This window comes from Melozone crissalis, unplaced genomic scaffold (genome assembly GCF_028551555.1).
Source record: "Melozone crissalis strain CALT ecotype California unplaced genomic scaffold, PUWL_Pcris_2 ptg000042l_1, whole genome shotgun sequence".
NCBI classification, from domain to species: domain Eukaryota; kingdom Metazoa; phylum Chordata; class Aves; order Passeriformes; family Passerellidae; genus Melozone; species Melozone crissalis.
The window spans coordinates 59,881,341-59,907,453 of record NW_026535820.1 but is presented as its reverse complement, the minus strand read 5'-3'; the positions used below and the strand labels follow the sequence as shown (position 1 = coordinate 59,907,453).

Here is a 26,113-nt window from a genome sequence, read left to right as displayed (position 1 = left end):
TCAACCCAGATCATATGCCCAGCCTGTTTGTGTGATCCCTCACCACAGATCCCTGGGAACTGTGCTTTGTTAGAGGAAAAGCACGTAGGAAGTGTTCACCAAGACGCTGTTCGCTGTTGTTCCCAGTTTCATGAAGATATGCAGTTTTCAAATTACACAATCTGTAAGGGTTTCCTAGAAATCTTAACAAATACAGCCAAGCCTTGCTAAGCCTCTAGGTTTTAGTAGCACATTTCTTCCTTTTCAGGCTCACAAGAATTCATTGTTACTGAGACATTGCATGCCTTTTTATTTCCCTTGTTGTTTTATTTGCACATTCATAAGTTGTATTTTCTTCCAATTAGCAGGCTCTTCCTTGCTATACTGTGTTTGCCTTCACCTTCTTTCTTCCTCCTTCTATTATACTCTGTGGAGACACAATTACTAATTTTTACTTTCCAGTGTAGAATAGCTGTTGTCTAGAGACATGCTTTTGGCAAAGCTTTCTTTCTCATGTTACTTAAAATATCAGAATGTCTTTTTTTAATTTTCTTTTTCATCTTTACTAATCTGTCTAGTCCCTAGGTGCCAAGGTATGGATATTTTTGAAGTGTGGATTTATTGTTCCTTTGTCCATCCATACCTAGTGGAAACTTAACTCTTAAACAGGATGAGTCTAAAGGCATAGCCCTGTGGTGCTGGGGTAGGGGGAAATAACTTCACTGAAAAATGGGACTGCTGTGGTATATTACAGTTAATCTAGCTCTGTAAAAGTGCTTCAGGAAGGGGAGGAATTGCCCTCAGCTATTGACATAAGTGTGACAAAGACCTGAAACAGCGATTATCTTGTTTTACTTCATTGTAATTTAGCAGTGTCATCCATGTTCTTTCCTTCACATGGCGGGTATTTGGAGTGAAGGACAAGTAAAAATACTTTGGAAATAGTCAGTAACTTATCTCCAGAACTCAAATTGATAAAACAAAACAAAAGGTGGAAAGAACAAAGGGAAGAACAAAACATTAAAAAATTAAATTATTTCTTTGACAGATATATTGCAGTATTTCTTTACTCTCTCCCATGGGGTGTCACCCCACTGTTTTTCCATTCAGCTGTAAAATTCCCCAGGAAAGGCAGGGTAAACAAGACATGGTGGTTTTGCCATAAAAACCAAAGAAGAATTTATTTGTCCCTCACTGATAATTTTGTTAATACCTGACAACTTATACTTTTCTCTATCTCAGTGGTTATGCTGATATTTCAGTTGCTGATACTCTTGAACTAAATGGAGATAAATTATATTTTTTGTGGACCTGCTTGTGTCTGGAATTTCTAATAAAATGCATGTTTAACTCTGTTTCCAGGCTGCATATGAGAGAAGGTGTCTTATAGGACAGATGCAAATCTAAGGGCACTTTACTCCAGAAATAAAGCCTCTCTATCCAAAACCAAAATCTATGCAAAATCTCACACTACTGAGGGATGTGAATTACACCAGCCCTGTGTCTCATGTCATGGTACTGTCTGTACCCCTCCCTGTGTTTCACTGTGGAAGCTGGGCTCACCACCTTTATTTTACAGTTGGGTGAGCTGAGGTGCCTGGAGAGGAGGTGGCATCTCCAGGGGCACCTGCTTGGCAATGGCTGCATCTGGACAGAGTCCAGGTCCCTGCATCCTAACCAAGCTCTCTTCCTGGTGTTGGTGTTCGTGTTTTTCTGCTGAAGGCTTCATGCCTTTTCTGACTACATATCTGAACATCAAAGGTCTATGGCTCACATTTGGAGTCCTCTTGTTCCTTTGAAGCTTTCTGACTGCAGTCAAAGGAGGCTGTGGGACTGAGGTAGATTCAAGTTGTGTGCATCGAATAGTGTGATTCCTTGTCAAAGTACAGGAAGAGTACATGGTGCTCATTTCCCTGGTGCTAAAAGGGAGTGTTTATGGCACCATAAAATTGACTGTGTTTGTTTGTCAAAACTTAATGGTCTTTACACACCCTGATACCAACTTACCAGAAATGCTACTGCTCTCCCCTTATCATACAGCTTACAGGGGCAATTGGTAGGAGCTTGATAGCACAATGGTACAATGTAACACACAGTGAGCAGCTGGTAAGGTGGTGATCAAGTCTCTTTCCTCCTCTCTGTTCTGCTTCATTCAGGACAGCTCTGCTGGCTTTTGGGTTTGGGGGACAATTGTTCCTTAGGTTTCCTTTCCCTCAGCCTCCTCCCCGTAAAATTAAGAAGAATATTGCAAAAAAATCCAAGAGTAGCCATTTGTGATTTTAAGCTATGACTTAGTTGTCTGCATTTGTAGGAAAGGGGTTTAAGAGAAATGAGTCTGTTCTCCCAGCTTTTTTTTGGGTCGCATTACTGCTGGTGTCTCCCTCACCTGTCACTGAACACCTAGCTGGCTGCTCAGCCTGCTTGTTACTCTTGATCCCTCCCTCATCCAGCCCACACCATCATGCAGCCCAGGCTATGGCCTCCATTCTGCCCTTATAAAGCATAAAGTTCTAGAAGAGGTCATGTGTTTACTTGGAGGAATGAGAGGTTGAGAGTTTTCATTGTTTCCTTACAAGTGGAGAAATGTCTTTAATCAGAGAAGTGTGTCTCTTTGAATACTTAAAAAAAACCAGCCCAAACTTAAAATAACAGAAGTATGGACAAATATCAGGTGAGGTTTTTCTCTATTTATACAGTGCAGACATTGGGAGGCATTTTTAGGGTGCTTTATTAGTTTCTTTTGTTTTAAATTTCTTTCAGGTGCATTTTTCATAAATCAAACTGGGGCTTGAAGTATGGCCTGGAGTAGTTTCCTGGCAGAATTAAATTAGGTTCATTTTTGACTGTTGTATTCCTGTTTCTATGAGTTAATAGCATCCCAACCTCAGTCCAAACTCCCCCAGATGAAAACAAAACACCATAGAAAGTGTTGTGTGGAAACAGAACCGTTAATTTCGATTAACACGGGTGATGGACTAATATGCAGGACACAGAGGCACAAAATGTCCTTGATTGATTAATAGTGGTTTTGGATGGAGCTGTAATGGGAGTTAGGAGCTTCTTTCAACCTGCATTATTTAATCAGATCTCTTTGGTGATCTGGTCTTCTGACAGGCTGACAAACACATCTTTTGCTGTCATGTCGTTCATGCTTGGCTTCTGTGGTAATGATGTACATCTACATGTAAAAGAACTCTTCTAGTCAGTTATGAAGACTGTACAAGCTATTTGCTAACAGTCTTTGGCATAGTGGTACTGCTTTATGCATATGCTCTGTTATGTACCACAATCAACCTAATGTCCAGTGGCTTGTCATCTGAAAAGCCCACGTGCTGTTAATTACCATCATGGTGGCAGCACAGAGCATCGTGTGGCATAAACGATGATGGTTTCATTCTGTGGCTTTTTTATTTAGAGGCAGAAAATTGTTGTGGTTTTGCATAACCAAATTAGATGAAAATAGCCTTATGACAACTATCTTTAAAAAAGTGAACAGGGAATTCATATCTTTTATCCCAGAGAAAAATGTGGTTTGTTTTGTTTTTAAATTATGTCACTATCATGAAAACCCCATTCTTTAGTCTCTGAGATAACCAGAGCATGAAAATAGGCCTTATTTTTGAAGCATGTTGTCTGTTTAATATGTAATGTGATACCTTGTCATGCTGTGACAATGTGACAGATGGCATTTGCACTATAAAACTAAATTATCTTTTGTGCATAGCTATACAACAGCTAAATACAGTGACTCAGTACAGTGTGCTGATTAATGCAGACTGCAGATGTTTTAGAGATACCCGTGTGTTTAAACTTAGCATCAAATGATTAATGTATTTATTTAACATGTCTACCAAGATTTTGGTAGCACTTCAGCACACAGTCTAGTGTGTAAAGGATGGTTTTGGTAGAAGTCAAATTTAGGATTACAGAAAATGCAATGTAGATTTGTATTGCATGCAACTGGCTGGCTGTTACTTATAAAAAGTGGTGAAAACAGTTAATTAATTATAATATGCAAATAAACTTGTATATAAAGATATAGCTTATAAGAAACTGTAGTGCCCTGTAATTCAAAATTGTTTGGGTTGAAAATGACCTCTAAGATAATCACATTGAAGTGTTGACCCAGCACTAAACCGTGTTCCAAAGTGTAACATATACATACATATCTTTTAAATACCCTTGGGGATGCTGCCTCAACCACTTCCCTGGGCTCGACCAGTGCTTTTGAGCCCCTCTTCCATGAAGAAATTTTCCAGATATCCATCTAAACATCCCCTGGTGCAACTTGAGGCTATGTCCTTTCGTCATATTGCTGGTTGCCTGGGAGAAGAGACCAACCCCTACCTGGTATAGCCTCCCTTCAGGCAGTTGTAGAACATGATAAGGTCACCTCTGAACCCCGTTTTTTCCAGGTTCAACAGCACCCTCAGCTGCTCCTCACCAAGCTTGTGCTCCAGACCCTTCCCCAGCTCCATTTCCATTCTCTGGACACACTCCAGCCCCTCAATGTCTTCGTAGTGGTGAGGGGCCCAAAACTAAACACAGCACTCAAGGTGTGGGCTCACCAGTGCTGAGTACAGGGGGCAATCACTGCCCTGCTCCTGCTGGCCACTCTATACACACACAGGTGTCATCCTGGCTGGTACAGGCCAGCATGCTGTTGTTGGCCTTTTGGCCACCTGGGCACAGACTGGCTCTTGTTCAGCCAGGTGTCAACCAGTGCCCCCAGGTTCTTTTCTGCTGGGCAGCCCTCCTGCCTCTCCAGATCCCTCTGCAGAGCCTTTCTACCCTCAGCAGGTAAACGCTCCTGCTCCTGCTGGTGTTGTGTGTGAAGTGACTGAGGGTGTCCTCAATCCCCTTGCCCAGGTCATGGATGAAGATGTTAAACGGGGCTGGCCCCAACACTGAGCCCTGGGGAGCACCATGGGTGTCCAGCTGCCAACTGCATCTCACTCCATTCACCAGCACTCTCTGGGCCCAGCCATCCAGACAGTTTTTAACCTAGCAAAGAGTGCACCCGTCCAAGCTTGTACAGCCTGTTTCTCCAGGAAAATGTGTGGGAAATGGTGTGAAAGACTATACTAAATTCTAGGTAGGCAATATCTACAAGATTGAAGGAAAACAAGAGGTGTATGTGAGACACCAGTCTATTGCTGGTTTTGATATGTGTATAGAATATGTGTGAAACATTCTGTACCTCTGTGAAACAGGTGGCCAGAGTAAATATTTAAAGAGATGAAAACTTATAGATTAAGATAATTTCCCCCAGCTCTGTACTTTAGGCATAGAATTCATGTTGATGGTCTTCCATGGTGTGATTATGCACAAGAGTTTGTCTGTCTGTCTTCAGGTGGTGCTAAACTTCCAGACCATGGTGTGTGGTGGTTAACCTTCAGACTTTATAGCACTGCAGTCAAACCCTTTGTTTTCTAACTTTTGTGCCAGCTCTCCTAAATGGGATGTTGCAGAAAGGAAAAATCACTAATATTTTTAAACAAAATAACAAAAAACTTTCCCATGCAACTCCCAAGACTGCACAGCTGAAATTTGGACAGGCATGTTACTCCATAAGGGAACAGAGCTTTAGCTCCATGCCTATGTATATACAATCCCTGCTATTTATTACATGCTTTCATAAGGATCATTGTCATGCTAGCATGGTGACAATGCTGTCTTGAGTAAATCCCTTTTTTAACTTACTGTAACTTGTGTTTGTTTTGCTGCTTGCCCTGGAGACTGGACTTTTCTACCAGCCCAGAGTGGTTCAGCTTGCAGGGATTGGGGAGGAATGCAGGGAAAGAGATGCCAGGAGGAAACCAACCCAGAATCTGTTGGCAGTGGGAAGAGAGTGTCCCTGTATAGTCAAGAAACACCCAGGAGCAGAGTTACACATTTCACATATTGTTGAGATCTGCAGGATGGCTCCTCTGGACTGTGGATCCTCTGAAGTTATCTGATATAGAAAGCTGTGAATATGGTCATGTTGAAATTGTCTTTGTTTAGGTAATTTAATGGTTTTGATATCTTTGGCTTGTGTTTGTGGGGTGTTGAATACTGATTTTCCTAGCATAATGGCTTTGTGGCTTGCCTCTGACTGTGGGAACTGACTGGAAATACAATTGAATGTATTTTTTTTCCCTAAGCTGCCTTAGGACTGGGAAACAGTGAGCTAAAATAGGTGTTGCTCTATTGTAAGAACATGGAAATGTTCATGCTGAGATGCCTTGTTGGCATTAGAGTAAGTGATGTGGAAATAGTGTTTTGGAAACATTGTAAAAGTCTCTTCACGCAACCACTTAGTTAACTAACCACATGATGCTGAAATTTGCTCAGATGCTCTCCTTTGGTTTACTGATTATTCAGTAACTTTAATAATGAAGAACATACCAGTAATTGCAATCTCATCTATTTTTAATATCAACTAACTCCAAACCTTCCCTCCCATTTTTGCTGTCTTCTCTTATGTTGCTGCTTTCTGCTCCTCTCTTCCCCAACAATTTTCCTTCTGTTCATTTATAGTTAGCATCATTTTTTATTGTAAAAACAGACCTAGGTGTGTTCCCAGGTATTGGGATTTTGCATCACATCTTCAGATGCTCCCAAGACCTTTCCTGCAGGTGCTTGTAGTCATCTCTCCAGATGACCAGAGATGAGTTAGATCATGAGAAGAGTTGAGAGGAATTGTAGATGGCTGCCAGAAGTGCGTGCATCACAAAACCAGTAAGGTCAGCAAATGTGTACCAATGTAAATGAAGCCCTGCCTGTGCTGGAATAGTTATGTCTTACTTGCTAGGCTCTTATGAGAAGCAATCCACTTGATTCAGCACAAGCCCCTTGTAATAAGCTAATTCAAGGAGATTTAGCTATTCTTTACATACTGTTTTTGGTGAGCAGGACATTCCAGTTGCTGGAGTAGGCTCAGCAAGCCCTCTGCTCAGCTAACAACTACATCTGAGGAGCAAAGGGGGTGGTGGGCTGCCGTGGGAGCAGGAGGGAGCACACTGCGTGCAGGTTGTAAAGCCATAATATCCATATTCTGTGAGGGTCACCCGAGAGGGTATGGCTCAGCTCTCATAGCAGAGCCCTTCTGCATGTGAAAAAACAAACAAACTTGTAGCCACAGACAGATTGGAAAACATTCAGTGTGGAAGGCAAATAAATAGGTGATAGAAGTCTCTGTAATAATGACTAGTATTCAGAAAGGGCTTTTGTGCTTCCTCTGGCTTGTAACAGAATAGATGAAAAAGTGACATTTGCTGCTTTTTCTCAATACTGAGAAGTGGAAATTCTTTTTTTTTTTTTTTTTTTTTAAAGCAGCCTGTATCTAAAACTGTGATTTGGTATTGCAGTGTTTGTGGAAGTTTAAAAACGAATTCAGCAAAACTGTGAAGTTGACATTTATGTGACTAAGATACATTTTAGAGGGGATGTTAAGATCTCCATGGTTTGATTTTAAGCTACCCTTTGTAATTATTAGGAATTAGTAATTGGCCTTTCTCTGAAGGCGTCTAGTCTTGATCAGTCAGAACCAGAACAGTGTATTTAAGGGATCATAGATGTCATTTGATACACGAGTTCCTGTATTGTGACTTAATTAAATAATTCATTATTGCTGACTTAATTAAGGCAGTGTTTATTCAGCGACTTTGAACCGTTCAGTGTTTCAGTTCTTTTTAAACTTTGGCAGCAAATATTCACTGCTTCTCTGTATATATAAATTATTATTTCATGTAAGTCATTTTATTATATGAAATCCTACACTGACTTATAATGCAAATTGCTGTACTTGCAAATTTAATTTTAATGAGGGCTTTTTTTAAAATCTAATTTGACTTTTAAAACAAACATTTTTCTATTACAACAATATAGTCTTATTTTTATCAACCCTGATTTATTCTGCCAGTTATTCAGGTCTGGTGACTGGTCATGAGTCCAGCTGCCAGGGGAGAAGACAGTGAGAACTGGGGCTGAGATGAGCCTAGTGGGCAAGGGACAGGCTCTGCCAGCTCTTCAGCAGCTGAGAATGTCATGGGCTTTGACAGGAGCCAGGGCTTGCTGGCATTGTGGTTTAGAGGTTGAAAGGCACGGCCATAGAAAAGCAGTAGAGGAACTATTTGTCCCTTTGATTTGATTTGGCTCTTGAAGGCTTGCTGATTCCTTGACTGTTGCTGAGTGCTCTCAAGTAGCCACTCCTTGGAGTGGTTCAGCTTTCCAGACTATGCAAAAGAGTGTTTTCTCACTCAGCTGCTTTTCTCTCTTTATATACATATACAACTGCAGTACTCAGCTTCTAAGAAATATGAATGCCTGCTGCTTCCTGTAGTGTGGTTGGTTGGTCTTGGAGAGTCAAACCCACATGGGTTGATGCTCCTTATATGCACCAAGCAGACCTGTATGTCCTGTCCACTGCACTGACGCCAACTCATCAATGGTGATAGGAGTGCCTGAGTATCACATGGCATAGCTGTGAGGTCCCCATCCTGTCCTGGGGCCTCCAGACCTTTCATAGCTCCCAATTGATGCACAGCAGTAAAGAATGTGGCTTATTGCAGTTAGAGATAACAGGAATGGCGTTTGAAGGAAAAGGTATCTGGGGGCAAGCTGAATGCATTTGATATAAAAATGATTGAGTGGCAATAAACTTTATAATAGCCTGCTTCACCATGTACTTTCTCTCCAGTGCTTGAAAGGAGGCTTTGGGTTGTGCCTTTCATCACCTCAGAGTGGATTTTGCAATTATGCTGGCCCTGAAAAATCTGTAGAACATGACACCCATTGCCAGTATTTATCAGTATCTCTGCTTTGTAGTTTTATGCCTCTGTTTTAGGGCACTTGTTTTAGTTGGTTCCAGCGGACGATAGCTAACATCAGTTATGGGCAATATTACTGCGGCCTGGAATGGTGCTGCTTATGATGAATAATGGTTGGCAAACTGATACTTTTTTCCTTGAGGAACACAAATCATGCTTGTCTCCCAAGTGAGCTGATGGTTTGGCAAGGTGAAGGGATGAATAAAAATTGCCTTCCAAGTGCATGCAAGTTGACAGCCTGAAAGGTGATTTTCTTGACTCATATACTTCAGGTTCCTGGGTTTTACATATGGCAAGTCTCCAGAACAAATATTACTTTTGGAAAACCTAATCAAATTCTGCCATAAGAGTTAAGTTACTGAGTGTCAGGCCTCAAATGATATGCTTGATTTAGGCTTCTCTGGAGTTCAAAAATTGTAAATTTTATCAGCAGTGGTTTAATGGAAAAATGCAAACCAAAAGTTGAAACTTTTGTAAGAATAAACTTAGGCACTAGGGCTTTTAGTGGGGGTGAGTTCAGCATAGAAATATAATCTGTTGAGTGTTTTTTCAAAGTTTGCCTTCATTTCCTTGGGAATGCTTTGAAGGGGATGCTGTCACCCCACGTCATATTGTGTTTTTACACTACAAACCCTTTTGTAGTATCATGTGCTGATACTGAAATTTGTTTTATTTGTGGGTCACAGTTTGAGATCCCTTTAATGAAAAGGAGATATCAAAAGGAATTCAACAAAAGGGGAGTGAAAATGTAAATTGGGTCATTTTACTTCTCCCCGATAGTCTTATGCTGGCTAGAAAAGACAGTTTAATGCAAAAATACGTGTGTAGTTTCAACTTGTGCTTTATGTATTAGGAAAATAAATTGAGCTACCAGTTCACTGACTCTTCTGCAGAAGAAAAACAGAACATGTTTTTACTTTGTAGGCGCAGTTTTTAAAACAGTATATGCAAAATCTGCAGCATGTGGCCACCACATAGCCCAAGTCAAGAGAAATCTGGTAGTTCAGAATGAATATGAGCAAACTTTGTTTGGGAAAAGAAGAGAGAGATATGATGCAGGCTTTGGATTAGGATTTCAAAATGGGCACTCAGAGTGATTAGGTTGGAATTGGGGAGGTTCAGAGCCCATTGGCAGTCAGTGTGTCCAAGCAAGCAGTGAATAAATGGCCTTGTGGGAAAGGAACATTTGGCTTCAGCTGTGGCCAAGCTTCCAGGACTTAGAGACAGCAGCTCACTGGGGGAGGTGTCTTTGCTCTTGTTCTGGTTATGCTTCGTTGTCTCTTTTGAGGTGAGCTTGGTTGAATGCTTGGTTATGCAATGAGTAAATGCACTGGTGTGCTGGATGGTGATTTTCCTGAAAACTGGGTTCTGAAATGGTGTGGCACTGATACAGTGCTGGTGGAAATTCTTAAACTGCAGTTCTTAGTAAGTGTTTTCAGTGCAGTACTCTGGCCTGGCTCATCTTGGAAGGGGCAGCACAGCCCCCCCTTCCCCCCCACCTTCCCCAACACAATTTCTTTTCTAAGGTGCAATTGTAGAGAGACTGCAATGGCTAAGGGAGGGAAGTCCTATCAGCATTTCTCTAAGGAAATACAGCTGTGAAACAAAGCTTTGTTATGCCATATCTGAAACTATTTGGGTAGAGAGATGAGAAAGCATTCTCCTCGATAAAATTGCAGCTCCTCTGGTAATAAGCTCTTATAACAATGGTGAGCTAATAAAATTGTTTCCTCCCTCTCATCCCAGAGCCTGCTGAAGAGTATGCTACTATTTTAATTCTTCTTTAAGTATGAGTGGTTTCACTGCCTATCTGCTGTTGTTTGTGAGTCATGTTATATTGTAGTTACTTGGTGGCATAGAATACACAAAATTTGTTAAAAGGTATACTTGCAAAGTTCCAATGCTGTTTTCCATCTGTGTGACTCTGCTCTAGGAGAGAAAAGGCACAAAAGGGAGAGCAGCTGTGCCCTATGTACCTTTGCTGCCCTGTGTACTTTTTCTGACAGTCTGGAGTTTCTGTAGATGAGTGACACTTAGCCAGAAGAATCAAAGTCAGGAAATGGACATTTGATGTTCACTTCTTTGGGATTTAGGATTTTTATCAAAGGATCATAAATTGCAGTAGTTGGAAGCACCAGAATGAAGAGCAAGATGATGTCAAATTGAATCAAATGGTAGCTTAATTTTATATCAATCCACAGATAAATGCAAAATGCTCTCATCTATGCTAGGTATAGGAATTCTGTAAAAAAGGATAAACTTGACTAAGCTGTGTCCCTTTTTTGAATGTGGCAGGATTATAAACACTATTGCAAACACTCCTATTAGAGTTATTTTAGATTGGGGTGTTAGAGTTATTCAAATCAGAAACAGGCAGGCTGGCAAATTTTTTTTGAAGTACCTGTATGCAAAATCAGTGTTATCAGTCTATCTATTTGCAGTTGCTTTGGGCATTAGCTCTCTATTGTAAGTGTCTCATGTGAGTTTTTATAAAATCAATGCAGGTTTTGAATATTGTGTACTCCTTTGTCATGTTTGCAGGACTTCTCACTAATGGCCAATCTAAAGGATTAGGACCAGGATCAGAACAGCTGGAGAATGAGAAGGACGATGCATCGCAAGTCTCCTCAACAAGCAACGATGTTAGTTCTTCAGATTTTGAAGAAGGGCCCTCAAGGAAAAGGTCAGTAGTGAATTATGATTAAAGTAGAGCCTTTCTTCTTTGTCCCTTTTGTCTTAGACTGTTTTTTATGTTATCAGAAGGGTGTGATTGCACCTACTGTCCTACCAGAAATGAACTTTCCAGCATGGATTTCCTCTATGAGCAGCAAAGATATAGCGAACTTTGCTTCACTCATTGGTAGATATGGTTCTTGTTGCTGTTTTGGAAAGCATGGAAAAGCAGTTGTTATTTTACAGTGGATGAATGCTAATTTAAATCCCTGAAGACTTTCTCCTCTCCTGGCTTTTGCCTCTCAGGCCATGTCAATATGTATGTGTGTGCAATTTCAAGGAAAGCATCACTAAAGTAGTTACTCTTACTGTTGTTATTTTTAGTTTTCAGTGAATTAAACCATGTAAAGTTAAAAAGATAGAAAAAGACAAAACAGATGCTTCTGAGAAGAGGAACGGCTTAATAATGTGGTGCAGTGGCTATTGGTTTCAAAGAACTGCTTTGAGATACTGCTGCAGTAAGCTGCCTTCTCTTTCCTAGAAGTCACTCCATGTGCAAAATGTGGGTTAAAATCATAGACCTCAAGCCAATCAATTACACAAAATATGCTGAGAATGCAGGCGGCTGGGAGTTGTCCTCTCTGTGAAGTAAGAACGAAAACAGGCTGTCTAGAAAATGCCACTTAAAAGAGAGAATCAGAAATGCTTCCTCAACCTTTTTTCCTCTGCACTTCTCACATCCTAGTTCCAAACCAAAATAATTACGTGGTTATAACAATAATAATAACAACACCAACAGTTATCTTTCAATCAAAAGAAATATCCCTGTTTTCTGTATGACCTTATAATTCCACTGAAAGGTCTGATGGAGTGAGGAGGACGACACCTTCCTGTTCCTGTTCCAGTGTTTCCCATCCCTGGTTCCTACAATCTTTTCTGGAACAAACTCAGACTCTAACTAATTATGCCCACTTAGCTCATCAGATGTACCAGAATATTAATTTATATTATTTTATATTTTTATATTTATATATAAATATAAAATTTATGTTATCTTCCATACTGGTAGAAATTTTGCAAGGCTTATTGCACCTTGTTGCTGGTCAGGGCAGAGATATTTGTGTTCTGATTTTGGGCTTTATGAGATACAACAGGGGATTGAAAATTATTTCTGCTGAGCTGTTTAGGTGACATCTACTGTTGGTGTGATCCTGGGAGACCATGGTCATTATTTCATGGCCAGCCTGTTGCTTGCACATTGTCTTAAAGAATTTCTGCTTCCCTGTACACTTAGTTTGGCCCCTCATTTCTCAGCTGTGCTGGCATAATGGCTTGCAGGGTTGCACCATGAGTAGCTTCCAAAAGCTGATTAGGATCAAAAATCATAGCAAGAAGATGAAATAAGGTTTTTTGAAGGATTTCTGCATTTTAACCTGCATGAGACTTTAATCTCTTGTTCAGAGTATGGTTGTAGGAGCAGCTGCTGGTGCAACAGGGAGACGTCCTCTTCCTGTTTTGGGGCTGGCAAGGGGCAGGAGGGCTTGTCCCTTACACTGTACCTGCTCCTGGTGCCCTGCGCAGTCCAGCTTCAGAAATGAGCAGGGTTGCTACATTATCAGTCTCCAGAAACTGCACCTGAGTATTCTGGGTGAAAAGTTTCTTGAAGAGTATTGAGTAGATTTGGGCTGAGTGAATTCAGACCCTTGAGAGGCAGCCTAGGTGGTTCAGGTATAAAAATAGGGAACTCAGTGCCTTTGGTACTTTTCAGATTAAAATGAACAAAAAACCCCAGCCTCAACACAGACCCAAGACAAAAACCTTTTCTGGCTTGCATGGAAGGCAAGGCACCATTTCACTACTTCTTCAAGCATCATGAACTGTTGAAATATTACAGTTGTTACTCTGTTGCTGTGAAGGAGTTTGTTCTTGTTTTCTTTCCATTTGCACCCAGCACAGACTTAGGTCTATTTTTTCTTCCTCCCTGAGCTTCCTCTTTGCAGGCAGACCTTTTCAGGGCTCCTTCTCTTAAGCTGTAGGTGGAGCATGTTGAGTGGTTTATGTTGTCTTCTTATTTCCTTTTAGGCTTTTTGTTTTGTTTAGCTGAATATGCTTGAATGCTTCTTCAATCCAGGTTTTTTTGCAATCCTAGAAAGAGTTGTGTCAGGATAATTGGGTAAACAAAAAACATGCAGCAAAGTGATGAGGGGGCAAATGGGACTAAAATGGAATCTGTGGGTTAACTGCCTCAGTTTACCAAGTTTTGACAAGTTATGTTCTCCTTGTCTTCCCCCAGGGTTTCTCAAAATCAAACTTTTCAGTTGTCTGTTCAGCTGTGTGTATAACTAGTGACAATCTTGTGATAAAATACACATTTAAAAACTGTAGCTTTAGCAATGTACTCTGAACTGACCATTATATGTAAATTATTACTTATTTCTTACAGCTTGCAGGGTTTTGTTGAGTTTGTTTGTGGTTTTTTGGTGGTTTTTTTTGTCATTTTTTGTGGGGTTTTTTTTTTGTTTGTTTTCATTTGTTTGGGTTTTTTGGGGGGGATTGTTGTTGTTTTTTTTTTTTTTGGTGAGGGGTTTTTTTTTGGTGCATGGCAGGAATGGTTTTTCAGAAGCTTGAACCTGTCTTGACTTATTCCTTCTAGAGGAATAAGTCACCTGTATTTCACACTCGAGATGGAAACAGTGCTAAGGAAATAAGCATAGTAAATACAGGAATCTGTTGTAATGGACTCCAGTTTCTTTAGTAGTTTAAGACTCTGGTTTGACCTTTCAGTTCTTCTGAAAGGTCAAACCAGTTCTTCAGTGAAATGGCAGGCTGGTACTGTGGAGACAATCCTTTCCCAGTTTCTTCTTCCTAGCTGCTGTGTCTGGGAGTCTTCTGGCTCCTGCCCATCAGTTCAGGGACTAACCTGGCAGCATTTTGTTCCCCTGCCTTGAGCAGGTCACCTTACAGAAAGGGAAGAGGGATTCATGCATGTGTGCAGCATATGTGTGGTTTTAGATTGCATCCTCCAGTTTCAGCGATAATTTGCTCAAGAGCCTGGATGACCAGCAAGTGTAAATTCTTGTAGCAAACTGGGTAGAGGGAGAATTTCCTAGCAGTGAACATTGCCTTGTGGTCTTACTGTGCCAGTCATCCCTGTTGTAGATTTTCTTTGGGTCAAAAACTAGTTAGTGTATGCTCCCAATGAGTTCCTGGACTTAGCTGTAGATGTGGAGGTGCTGGCAGGCATCTGTGGGAGAGGTAAATCCCTACCAGCCTGGCTGTGGACTAGTGAAAACATCACTGACAAGCACTCCTTTTTTCACATAGATATGCCAAACAGAATAACACAACAGCAGAACCCCCAGCCAAGCACACCTTAAGGTTTATCAATCTTTTTATTTTCCAGTTTCAACCCCTTTTCTAGTAACTTGATTGAAGAGCCATAAAGAGCGCTGTGGTGGAAGGAAGAAGATGGCTGTTATGGTGAAAGTGTGCCGATTTAATATAATACTGCAGATTTTGTTTGGAAACTCACTTTTTTTTGTTGGAGCAGGGTTTTTAAATGCAGTGGCCTTAACACTGTTAGGCTTCAAGTGGTTCCAACTAGTCAGTCACTAATTGATACTGTTGCTCTCTGGGGACTGGAGGAAGCTTCTTACACAACCAGGTTTGAATCTGATACAAAAATTCCCATCTCTATTTCTTTTTTAACATCTATAATTTTCTACTGTAACAGTTTTTGTGGTGCTGCAGATTTCAGCTGGTTGTGGTGATAAAGAGGAGAAGGAGTACATGTACAGCTTTGCCCCTTCACAGCCTCCAGATTAGTCCAAAAACTGTAAGCCCTTCTTACAGTGCAAATGGAGTTTGAGGAGGATTAGTAGTGGCAGTAGTGGCAAGCTCAGTACTTTAAAAATACTTTTATTTGTTTGAGTTTGCACTCAAAAGGATGGAAAACATTTGCTTTGATCTGAGCTGTGTGTATTACTAGTGGCCAGGTCTGAGGGGAAGCATCAGGGTAATCCTAAGTGGTAAATATTACTATCAGCCAGTAAAGGTGAAGTGCCAGCATTTTTTTCTGACATCTGGCAAAAGCAAAGCATTTACATGTTGCACTGAATCTGTGCAATGGGTTGCTGTCTAGTTGCCATGTAAATGAGAGAAGTTGTTGGTTTGTTCAGTGCTTTGGGGAGAGATGAACAAAACTGTTGGTGCATGGGCTTGAATAACAACCAGATCAGGTGGTCTTCACCATGTAAAGATCACACATTTTTCAAAACCTATGAACAAAAGGTTATTGCTGAAGGAGGTTATAAGCTTCCACGTGGCTACATGTTTTTGTTGTGAATCTCTAGTTTCTAGCTATGATTCTCAGTTGAGAAAATCAATAAGTAACTGGCCAAAGGTGCTTGGTCTCTGTGCCGGATGCTCATACATTTTTATGGGCAACACAACCACTGGCAATTAATAACAGTGTGCAGAGACAGCTGTAGGTTTTCTAGCAATGAATTGCCCATCTTACTCAATGTAGTGGTTTTGATTTATTAATTTGAGATTTTGGGGAAGGGACATGCAGAGCAGACTTGATGTGACTGTATGTTGATCTTTGGTGGTAATAGGCTATTGCTTGCTTCCTGTTACTAATCAGGTGGCTGCTCGTTTACATGGCCCCCTTCCCAGAAACTCACACAGGGAATTGCCAAATGCACAAATGCATTTATCTTTTATTGTGAAGTTGTGTTAGTAGAGGGCTGTGCGGGGCGGGAAGAGGTTGACTGATTTTGGTAACTTAAACTTCAAAGTAAGGATTTAAAAAAAAATTTATGTTAGAATATTCTCTGTGTGAAGGGGGAAAAGATACTGGCTTAGTTTAGGAAAAAATTAGAGTTAGGGAAATTTCCTCAAAAGACTGGATGGACATTGCCCACTGGTCCAAGGGTGTGCAGAGCTCCTGGCAGAAGACACTTTGTCCAGTTCTTCTGCTGGGAAGGCTGTTGGCTGCAGGAGAAGGGAACAACCCACTGGGGAGCAGTAGCATTTTAAGCTGTCACAGCTAGATTGGCCAGAAATTGCTTATTAGGAACCTTCTGAGGCCTTTAATTAATACAGCAGCTTTCTGCTAACGGTCTCAAGCATGTGACAGTCAGAAGTGTGATTGTGCACTGCAGCAAGGCCAGCCCATGAGATGTGCTCCTGCTCTTTGCCTTGCGCTGCCTCCCTGCTGCCTCCTCCTTTCTCCTTTTTTTTGAATTTTATTTTTAGATGCTGGTTTAACTCCCTGAACTGCTGGCTCACTGTGGAGCTACAGGAGGGTTAAGGTTTGTCAGATGAAAAGGTGGTGGGAGTATGTGTCCAAGGAGGGGGGGAGACAAGCATGCTGATCTCCCGTGGCTGGTGGCTGCACAGCTGCCAGGCTGGCAGAGCTGTTTTGCACCCTCAGCATAAAAAAAAAGCCAGTCACGGGTAGGCAAGCTTTTGCAAATTAGGCAAGCTGCTAATTTAAGTGGTTTCTTTTAGTGATACATCCTTTTCAACTTGATTTGCAAAGGACTTTCTTGCAGTAGGGCTGTCAAAAGGTTGAGGGGACTTAGGGATGGGGGGGGTTTCCCCTCTTTTTTTTCGTTTCTTTTTCTTTTTGTCAAATTGTTTTTATAGTTAATAATGAACAGTCTCTTTAGCACTAGACTTAGCACCTTTCATGTAAGATGTAAAACAAGGTCAATCCTGTTCCCACATTTGTAAGTTTGTGAGGGATTCCTGCTTGGTATTGTAGGTGATGGAGAGAGCAGTGTATTATGACTCGGGTGTGAAAGCAGGAGACTGCTCGTAATATCAAAGTGTTTTTCCAGGACCTTTTTAGTGAATAGTCTTTTCACTAATTGGAGCACTATATAATGTATTTGTGTTCAGCTGTTGCTTGCTACAACACAATGTAAGCCCACTTATCAACCAGGTGCTTCTGTTATTTTTTTCTAATTTCAGTAGGCAGTGCAAATCTGCACTAGTTGTTTGTGTATGAAGAACAGCATTAATCCACAATAAAACCAAAATGGCAATGAGATTTATGTGTAATAATTTTTTTACCACTCCCCCCACCCCCCTTCTGGGAATGCTGATATTATTGGAATATATTTTCAGTGCTGCACATTTATATTTAAATAACAAGCCTTATAAACAAAGCAATAATAGTCTGTTGGAGTGGATTTGCAGAGGAATAGTAAAAAAACAGATTACCTGCTTTATAATGCAAGTCAAGAAGATCATTGTATATAGTTTGAAAAGGAAGAAATGGGGTGATTAATGTTCTTTCAGTATTTTCATAAGGAACAAACAGTAGTTGTGACATGAATTCTTCTATCCAATATGCAAAGATATAAAAAGGTACAATAACCTGGGAACACTTGAACTTTGTGGGTAGGCAGCTATGTAAACAACTTGTTTAAGTAGTGATTTAATAATTATGAAGATATGATTTATAGCAACCTAACATGTGTTACGCCATGTCCAATTCCAACTTGCTTGTTGTCACCTGCCATGTTCTTTTCAGAAGTCAGAGTTGCAGGGAAAGGTCTTCATGACCTTGAGTTTGGAGTCATTGACTGAGGGATCAAGGAAGCTTCCAAACCAGATGGGATGGATGGAGTTGTTTTTGTCATTCTGTCTATGGCAAACACTCCTTCAGCTGCCTGCTAACCCATCCCATAACTGTGATTCACATAATTCATCTCTCACCCCTGTGTATGACAGGCCAGATGTTGGTCGCTTTAATACCAGGGAGAGGTTGCTCTAAAATGACATAGGAAATAGTTGAAAAATACACTTTTAAAAGCAAATTTGTTTGCCAGTGTAAAAGACATTTTTTTAATGCAAATACACCATTGTTGGTTTAAAGCTCCAGCCTGATGTTTGGGCTTACATAACCCTTTGCTACATGTGTTGTGGTCCCATGTTCTGTGCAAAGATAATGAATGATAGTAAAAAGGAGAGCAAGCATCATTCCAATATTTTAAAGTGGAAGTGTGTCCTAATATGCTGAGTTTTAAGAATATTGGTGGTGGACTGTTTTGTTTTGTTGCCGTTTTATTTTGTTTTTTGGGTTTGTTGGTTTGGTTGGCTTTTTTTTAATTAGCATTTGAAGACTATATTCATACTGTGTGCTGGTTTGGCATACACTGAACTATAGTAAATCCTGTTCACCATTTATTTCAGAGCAGGAATATATGTGGCTGATGTGGACAATATACAAGTGATAGGAATATATTCTCAACATGTTCCTTGCAAATGGCAGCAAAAATGTGGGTCACTGCTGATTCACCAAAACCAACAGCAGTGTGGATATTAATGTTTTTTATGGATCAGATCAAGATTCCAGGTAAAGGTGTGGGCCTTGAGACTCTCAGATGGATGGCAGAGGCCTGGAGCTGAATGAATACTGCTCAGAAATAGGTCAGTCTGTGTCACCAGCATCTCAGATTGGGATTGCAGGAGTTCTCCGAGTGTGGACTGAGTTTGAGAAGTATAAATCTCCATATGGTAAATAGCTCCTTTAGAATCTTCTCAGGTCTCTCGTATTGGATAGAAAAATCACAGGAATTTTACACATATCCCCTAGCTTATGCTGGTATGGTGCTTTTCCTTTCTCTTCTTCATTGTTGCATCCAGTAGCACAGAATTTCCTGAGGGAAACTAATTGTTTTTTTCTTCTTAGCCTGAACATTTGTATATTTAGGTTTTTTAGCAGTATGTTTATTGTTAAGTAATTTGTACAGTAATGGTCATGTCAGGATTATGTTTTGATTTTATGCTTTTTTTTCTTTGCTCTTCTCTCTTGGTATTTGTTCTTGGCTCTGATTAAATAAACTAAAGCTTAAGGGACCTTTGACCATGTGGAAAATTATTTGGAAGCTTTTTATTTTTTTCCAGTTATATTACAGTCTATTTTCTCTGGTAGCATCCTTCTTTCAGCTTTCAGACAAGTTCTCCCCTGAGTTTCATAGTTGTAGTTACTATGGAGATATCTGTCCATTCTTCCTTTTCTCCTCCCTTGCCCTTCTCCTTTGCTAGGAGCTCCTGCAGTTGTTATTTATCTTTTCAATAAAGTAAGTAGACTTTGTACAGACTTTGTTTGTAATATCTCTTCTGTTGCAACATGTAATTTGCCTGTAATGCTTTCATTTTCATGAAATCCTGTAGGTATTTTGTTTATATGGATGAAAAATTTGGTATATGAGTAGGAAGTGAGGAGGTCCCTAGTTAAAAGGGTCACTTCTGGAGCTATTATCTGATTTGATCTTTCTTCACAGTTGAAGAGCTGTTCATTGAAGTCATAATTCTGTAAAATGAATTAACTGGTAACATTTGTGTGTATGTATGCTGAGTGTCAAGGACAGCTTTTAGAATTCATTTATTTAAAATGGCAGCTTTTGGAATTTAATATAAACATATTCTGGTGCAAGGAAAAATTTCTCGGGTGAAGAAATGAAAACTTGAGACAACACATCGTTAGCCTTTTAAGTCAGAGAGACTTTTCTGTGCACCTCATCATAATTTGATAGCTCTTTATATACAGCTTTATATATTCCAGTTTAACAGAGAAACACGGATGTTTGGGTAGTCAGCTATTCTGCAACAGATATTTTCCTTTGCATGTGTGCTCTTGTACTTCTAAACCCCTTGTTTTGGGGAGGCACTGTTTCACTTGGTGTCTGTGATTCGATATCACTGCTTTGCTGAATGAGTTAGATTTGAAATGGGCTCTCCAGCCCAGAAGTTTTACCATAACTGCCTGTCTGAGCAGACATCCCACCTGGAAAGCTGCGCTGCTCTTTTGATGGATGTGTTTCTTATGGCAGCTGTATCTTCAGAGGCTTTTCCCCTCTTTCTTTGGAGACATCTTGCCCTAGGGGATGATTGTGATGTTGCTATTTTTCTTTGGCCTGCTGAGTGCTATGCCCTGTCACTTGTGGCTCTGCACAATCAGGAGCCTACTGAGAAGACCCTCTGTGTTACAACTGCATAAATAACCTACCTTGGGCTCTTGGTCAGATAATGCAAATCTCTTTGCCTCCCACTGAGTGTGTTGGGTTGAAATTGCAGCCTGAAAGCCCAGAGGTGATACATAAAAAGGAAGCATGTCCTTCCCTTGACGCCGTTTGTGCTGGGTCTGGCGTGGTTTGTCACCTGGCCCAAGCAAAGGTGGGTGGTTTTCTGCAGGGTCAGTGGAACTGGTATTGGACAGATTCCCTGGGCACCACAGGGAGCACAGCAGAGGTGGCTTTGGGAAAAAAGATGGGCAGGAGGAGCATCAGTCCCTCTGGGGGGTGACTGGGTACCCTGATCAACTCAGCCCTCCAAGATAACAGTAGTCTCAGTTTTACTCTAAGCAAGCAAGCAATGTCATTTCCTTTGGCCTTTCCTATTCCTTGTGAAGCAAGAAAGAGACTCTGAAACCCTTTACTTTTTGTCTACTGTGCTCTTTTATTATGCTTTATATTATTCCTGGCCTGCTCACAATTTGTTCTGCAAGTTGTCAAGCAAAATGTGCATTTAAAATAAATTACTCTAAAATTTTAATCAACTCTTTTTTTAGAAGGGAGTCTCATGTTTTTCTTTTGCATGCGTCTAGTTCGCTGTTAAAGTAAGCAGCTGGGACTTTCTTGATTACTTCTATTTTTAGTGACATCTTCTTTACACCTGCACATTGAAAATCATGAGGTTCTCTTACACAGATTGAGAAATCTTTCAGCCTCCCTGATTCTTAGGTCAGAGGCCTGAAATCAACCTGGCCCTCTAATTGCAGTGTCTTGGTGTGGATGGAGTTCTTATGTTTGTCTTACACTAGAAAAATTGACCACTATTGATTTTCCTTGAAAGTTAGTTCATCCCACCTGGTTAATTTGTAACAGAACAAGAAGACAAACTAGGTATGGCGCAATTTCTGAGACTCTCACTTTTATATCCCTAGGCCTGTGAAATCCTTTCATTACCTGAAATTAAAGTATTAAGTGATGTATAGGCGAATGTTACCATGCAATCTAAGTTTGATTTTTACCCATTTTATTTCATTTCTGTTACATAGAAATCCTGCTGTTAAATTCACTTTTGAAACATGTGCTATATGCCATCTCAGATTAAGAATATTTAATTGCTTCCAGTTTCCAGGTAGACTACAAAATAAACTTTAAAGGTGAATCAGATGAGAAATGGAAAAAGAGGGGAAATAGCATTTGAGTAAAGGTCACACTCTCCTTATCAGACAAATCAATTGAAGTAATTGAGAAAAAAAACCCCACGTGAAAAAAAGTTTGGTTTTTCCATGAAGCTTTTGGTTGCAGGAACCTCCTAAAACATAAATTCAAACATTTGTTCTTCTTTGGGCAGTACAACCTACAGTATCTCTATGCAGCCCAGGTACCAGGTAGCCTTGTGTTCAGGTTCTTGTGTGGCCTTGCGCAGAACCTAATGGTTCTATGTCTCTTCCATCTTCAAGTATAATTGGCAGAATTTTGAGCAGTTAAAGATTGGAGTAGGAGTTGTTTATTATTTTCAAGGACAAAGTATAAGTAAATTATATTATTTATATCTGTGTTGAATATGGGTCTATTTTAGGCTTTATTTATTGCTCTTCCTTTTTCTGATCTTAAATGAACATATATATTCATAAATAGACAAAAAGTAAATTCTCTCCCCAAAGGAGGATTTTGAGAGTGCTTGATCAGCACAACTGCATTCAAATCCATTTTTAAATAACAAGAGTTAATTCCTGCATCCACTGAAAGTGCTTATTTATTATTGATTTCAGTGGATTGGACATTTTCCTAAGATGTCTGCAGGCTGAAGAAAGCTATAAATTAAGTGCCTGTGGTTTTGACTGCACTTGGAGTAGCCCTTCAGAGAGTCTTGTTTATTTTCCTTTTCAATTATCATACTGTGTGTAAGGCTGCTGCAGTTTTACACCACAGAACGGACCTTCTGTGGAGTGATGGAAGTGATGCCGTGCACCCTCTGCCGTGTATTTCCCCAGGCTCTTACCTGGCTTGGTCGTCTTGCTGCCTCTGCTCAAGGTGCTCAGTGTGAAGTCTGAGAAATTGGTCATTGAGTGGATGGCTGCCAGCCTGGGTTTCACACTTGTTGGGTGCTTGGGTATTTCAGTGGCAGAGGAAGGCATCCTCTCTCTTCACCCACAGGATTGCTCGTTTGAAGCCTTTTGCACAGAGTCTGTGTTGGAGGTCCTGTGTTGCATCGTTTGCCCCGAAGCTGCAGCTGTGCAGGGTTACTAATTCAGTGGGACTACAAAGAGAATATTCCGTTCATAGTAAAAAATGGAATAACCTCTCCTTTACACTTTCTTCCAGTGTTGTGGGGTAATTCACTGAAATTATCTCAATATTTCGTAACAAAACTACCCCATTGTATCCTAAGCCATCCTGTGTTCCTCTTATTTCAAGTCATAGAAACTTCTCAATATGGAACTTTACTCCCAATTATGGTCATTATTTTCAGCTTCTTAGTTGCATCTTCTTGAACACTGGTTCCCAACTCCTTTGAAACAGCTTAGTTTCAGGAAACTTCAAGGCTTTTGCTGTTTGGTGTGTGTGTGTGTGTGTGTGTGTGTGTGTGTGTGTGAGATTCCATGGTGTTACCTGGTGTCTGCAGTTCAAGACTTCAGATTGATTTGCTCCTCTATCAGTTTTTTATGTGCCATTCAAAGCCCTCTTGCCAGCCTGGGGATGCAGCTGTATGCTAATTTCCCAGTTTGAACAAAACACTCCTAGGTCACTACTGAAGTACTTGGTCTTCTTGATACAGAGGGAGGAAGTTTCTGGGATGTAATGGGGAGAATCTGGATCTGTTGCTGTTTCTTGTTTCTTCTCAGCTCTGGGAGAAGAAGTTTCTTTTCCTGAGACGGAGCTCTGATGTTAGAAATGCAGCTCTGTCACATCATTATTTCTAATTTTTAACATAAAAAAGGCAAGTTGAAAGGGAATTTGTTACAACTTCTTGTTACTATGTCTTCAAAAAGGAAGTGCGAATGTAATCTTCACATACCATATCTTCATATAACGATTTTTAAAGGCCCTTTAGTCTGAAGTAGTGTTTGACATGAGGACAGGCAGCAGTATTTCAGTATCTGGGCAGATTTCCAGACCCTGATACCATGTGCTTGTTCTGACCTATCCTTTCCTCTGGGTGTTCTTTTTCCCCAAGACCTCTCACTGCTCAGGAACATGTCTTTTACAACTTGCCATTCCCAGCTTAAAAAGCAGACTGAAAAGAATTTCTTTAAGTTGAGGCTTGAGGACACACACACATTCAGGAATATTTTTTCCCATTTCAAGTAGAATATCCTGTTGAGTTGGACACCTTTCTTGGGGATGAGAGGGGAGGGCAAAATTATGGAGAGCATATTCTAGCAAGATGCTTCAAGGAAGTAGATCAAGAAGGCAGGTGCTGAAGCTTTAGGGCAGTGTTATTCATGATTCCAAATAAAATATAGGAAAAAGAAAGTCTTCTCTTGCCTTCCTGGACACCTCAGCCCCTCCCTCCTGAGTTACTAATAAGGGTTGCAGAATCCCTCTTTGCTTTTCTCACTCAGGTTCATTTTTTTTAACATAGTGTGAAAAATGTTTTGGTCTTCTGAGGTAACCTTTTCTGACAGTTTGCTGGTTTTTGTATGAAAAGCACAGAACCTTTAAGTCCTTAAAACAGAAATCCATTTTCTGTTTGTGTTCCTCTCTGTACTTTACTGATCGTTAGTCAGTCCAGGATGCATGAATTAGTGGGTGACTTTTCTGCTTTGTTTTCTTCCTCCTTCTTTATTCTGCTGTTTCTCTGGACCATCCCAACCTTTTCTACTGAAGTGTTTTTCTGCTAGGTTTTATTCAACGTGGTTTCCCAATATGAGCCTTAATGAAAATAAATGTTTATGGCGTTTTCTGAGCATTAGGTGAGCTGCTATCTTTAATTACGAAAGGCTTGGAGATGGAGGAGGAAACCCACTTATTGGCAACAAAGGGCCCTAGGACTGTTTGTGCTTGGCTCATTCATCTCCCTCTGCTTCGCAGACAAGTGAGACTTTCTGAGCATTTGAATACAGTTTATTCTATCAATTAGAAAAGAACAAAACAAAACCTGTCTCTTACATTGCTTAAATACCTATTAAGCCCATGAACAGAATACTAATTTCAGTGGTTCTGTATAATGAGCTCTAAATTTCTGAGTCATGTCAGCCATGGAACCTCTTAACAAGGACATGGAAAACCCCAGAAAAAAACCCCCTAATGTCAGTCTCAGTTCCTTAATTATTTTGATGAGTATAAAAATGAAAAGCTCCAAAGCATTGTGTCACAGTGGTTATTTTCCAGATTGAATATAACAGGGAGGATTTATGAAGATTTTCCGCTCTGTTACTGGGGTGGATGGAACACAGAGCAAGAAGGGCTGAGCACTGGCAATATTCATTGCCAGCAGCACACCTCGTCAGCTGACAAGCCCTTGAAAGTTCTTAAGTGGGGTGAGATATGAGATTAGATGGAGTTTTGTGTTTCTTTTCTATTTGCCCTCCCCTGGTATAAATCATGGTGCTTAGCTGGTGCAGAAAGAGGGTGTTGCAGTGCAGAGCAATCTCTACCAGCTCCATAGGAAGGCAGAGGTGATATCTGAGCTGCATGCGTGAGGGTCCTGTACCTCTGGATGGGTGTTGCCTTGAGTTCCTATGGATTTTAATTAGGCAATGCAGTGATGCTGGGCACTACCTGCATTTCAAAACATAGATGTTACTTGAATGTCATTTATTCTTCCTTTTAATACACCTACAGGCGACTTGGTTCAGCTGCACAGTCCCCATAGAGGAGGCTGCTGAGTGCACAGTGACAGCTTGTATGCTCCCTGTGCATCACAGAAAGTGCTCTGCTCATTCCTCTGGAAAATGTTGTTATATAATGCAGCACCGTTCTTTGCCATGTCTGCTTGGAGGATCACCCCTCTGTGAGGAGGGTTGCATTGTCAAGTTGGGTGTTTTAAGGATAGAATTCAGCATTACTTAATGATTTGTGAAATGTAACTTAATGCATTTATCACTGCTTTAAATTTTCTGGCCTTGCACAATGAACATCCCACAGTGGGGGCTTCATTTTCTCCTTAGACTGTATTATTGGTATTATTGGCAAATGTGCTCATTTATACTAGGGAGAGAAAGATAAAGGCAGGGAACCTTGAGAAATGCCAGCTAATAAAAAATAAGACAGTTGTGTTTTCTAATAAACAATGAACATAGTAAAACTGGTGATGCTACAGGCATCTTGTGTTATTGATGAAAACAAACTGCTTACTGACATCTGCAGCAACCAGTCATTGAGTGGTGGCATCCCAGAGCCCCTCAGTGCCATGTGTTAGGCAGAATTGCTGGAATTCACAGTGTGAGACTTTCAGGTTTTGAAGGGGTTTGATTTATTTGGTTTTCCCCCTCAGGCTTTTTTTTTCTTGCTGATTTATATTTCTTATACAACTGGAAATATAAATAAGATAAATATAATAAATAATATAAATAAGAATAAGGGAATTGCTGCCCATTTCTTGGATATGTTGTGAAAAGCCATAGGTATTTCTTTTGGACAGCTGATTACTTTAGCCTTCCAAAGTCCCCATTGTTA

The 26,113-nt window shown here is 40.4% G+C and overlaps 1 protein-coding gene across 1 annotated transcript in view; it reads left to right on the top strand.

Moving 5' to 3' along the window:
- JARID2 (jumonji and AT-rich interaction domain containing 2) overlaps positions 1–26,113 on the top strand; it is a 211,470-nt gene that overhangs the window by 108,516 nt on the left and 76,841 nt on the right. Inside the window, exon 3 of the mRNA XM_054284528.1 lies at positions 11,334–11,475. Within this exon, the coding sequence (XP_054140503.1) occupies positions 11,334–11,475 (142 nt within the window). The remainder of the gene's footprint in view (positions 1–11,333; positions 11,476–26,113) is intronic.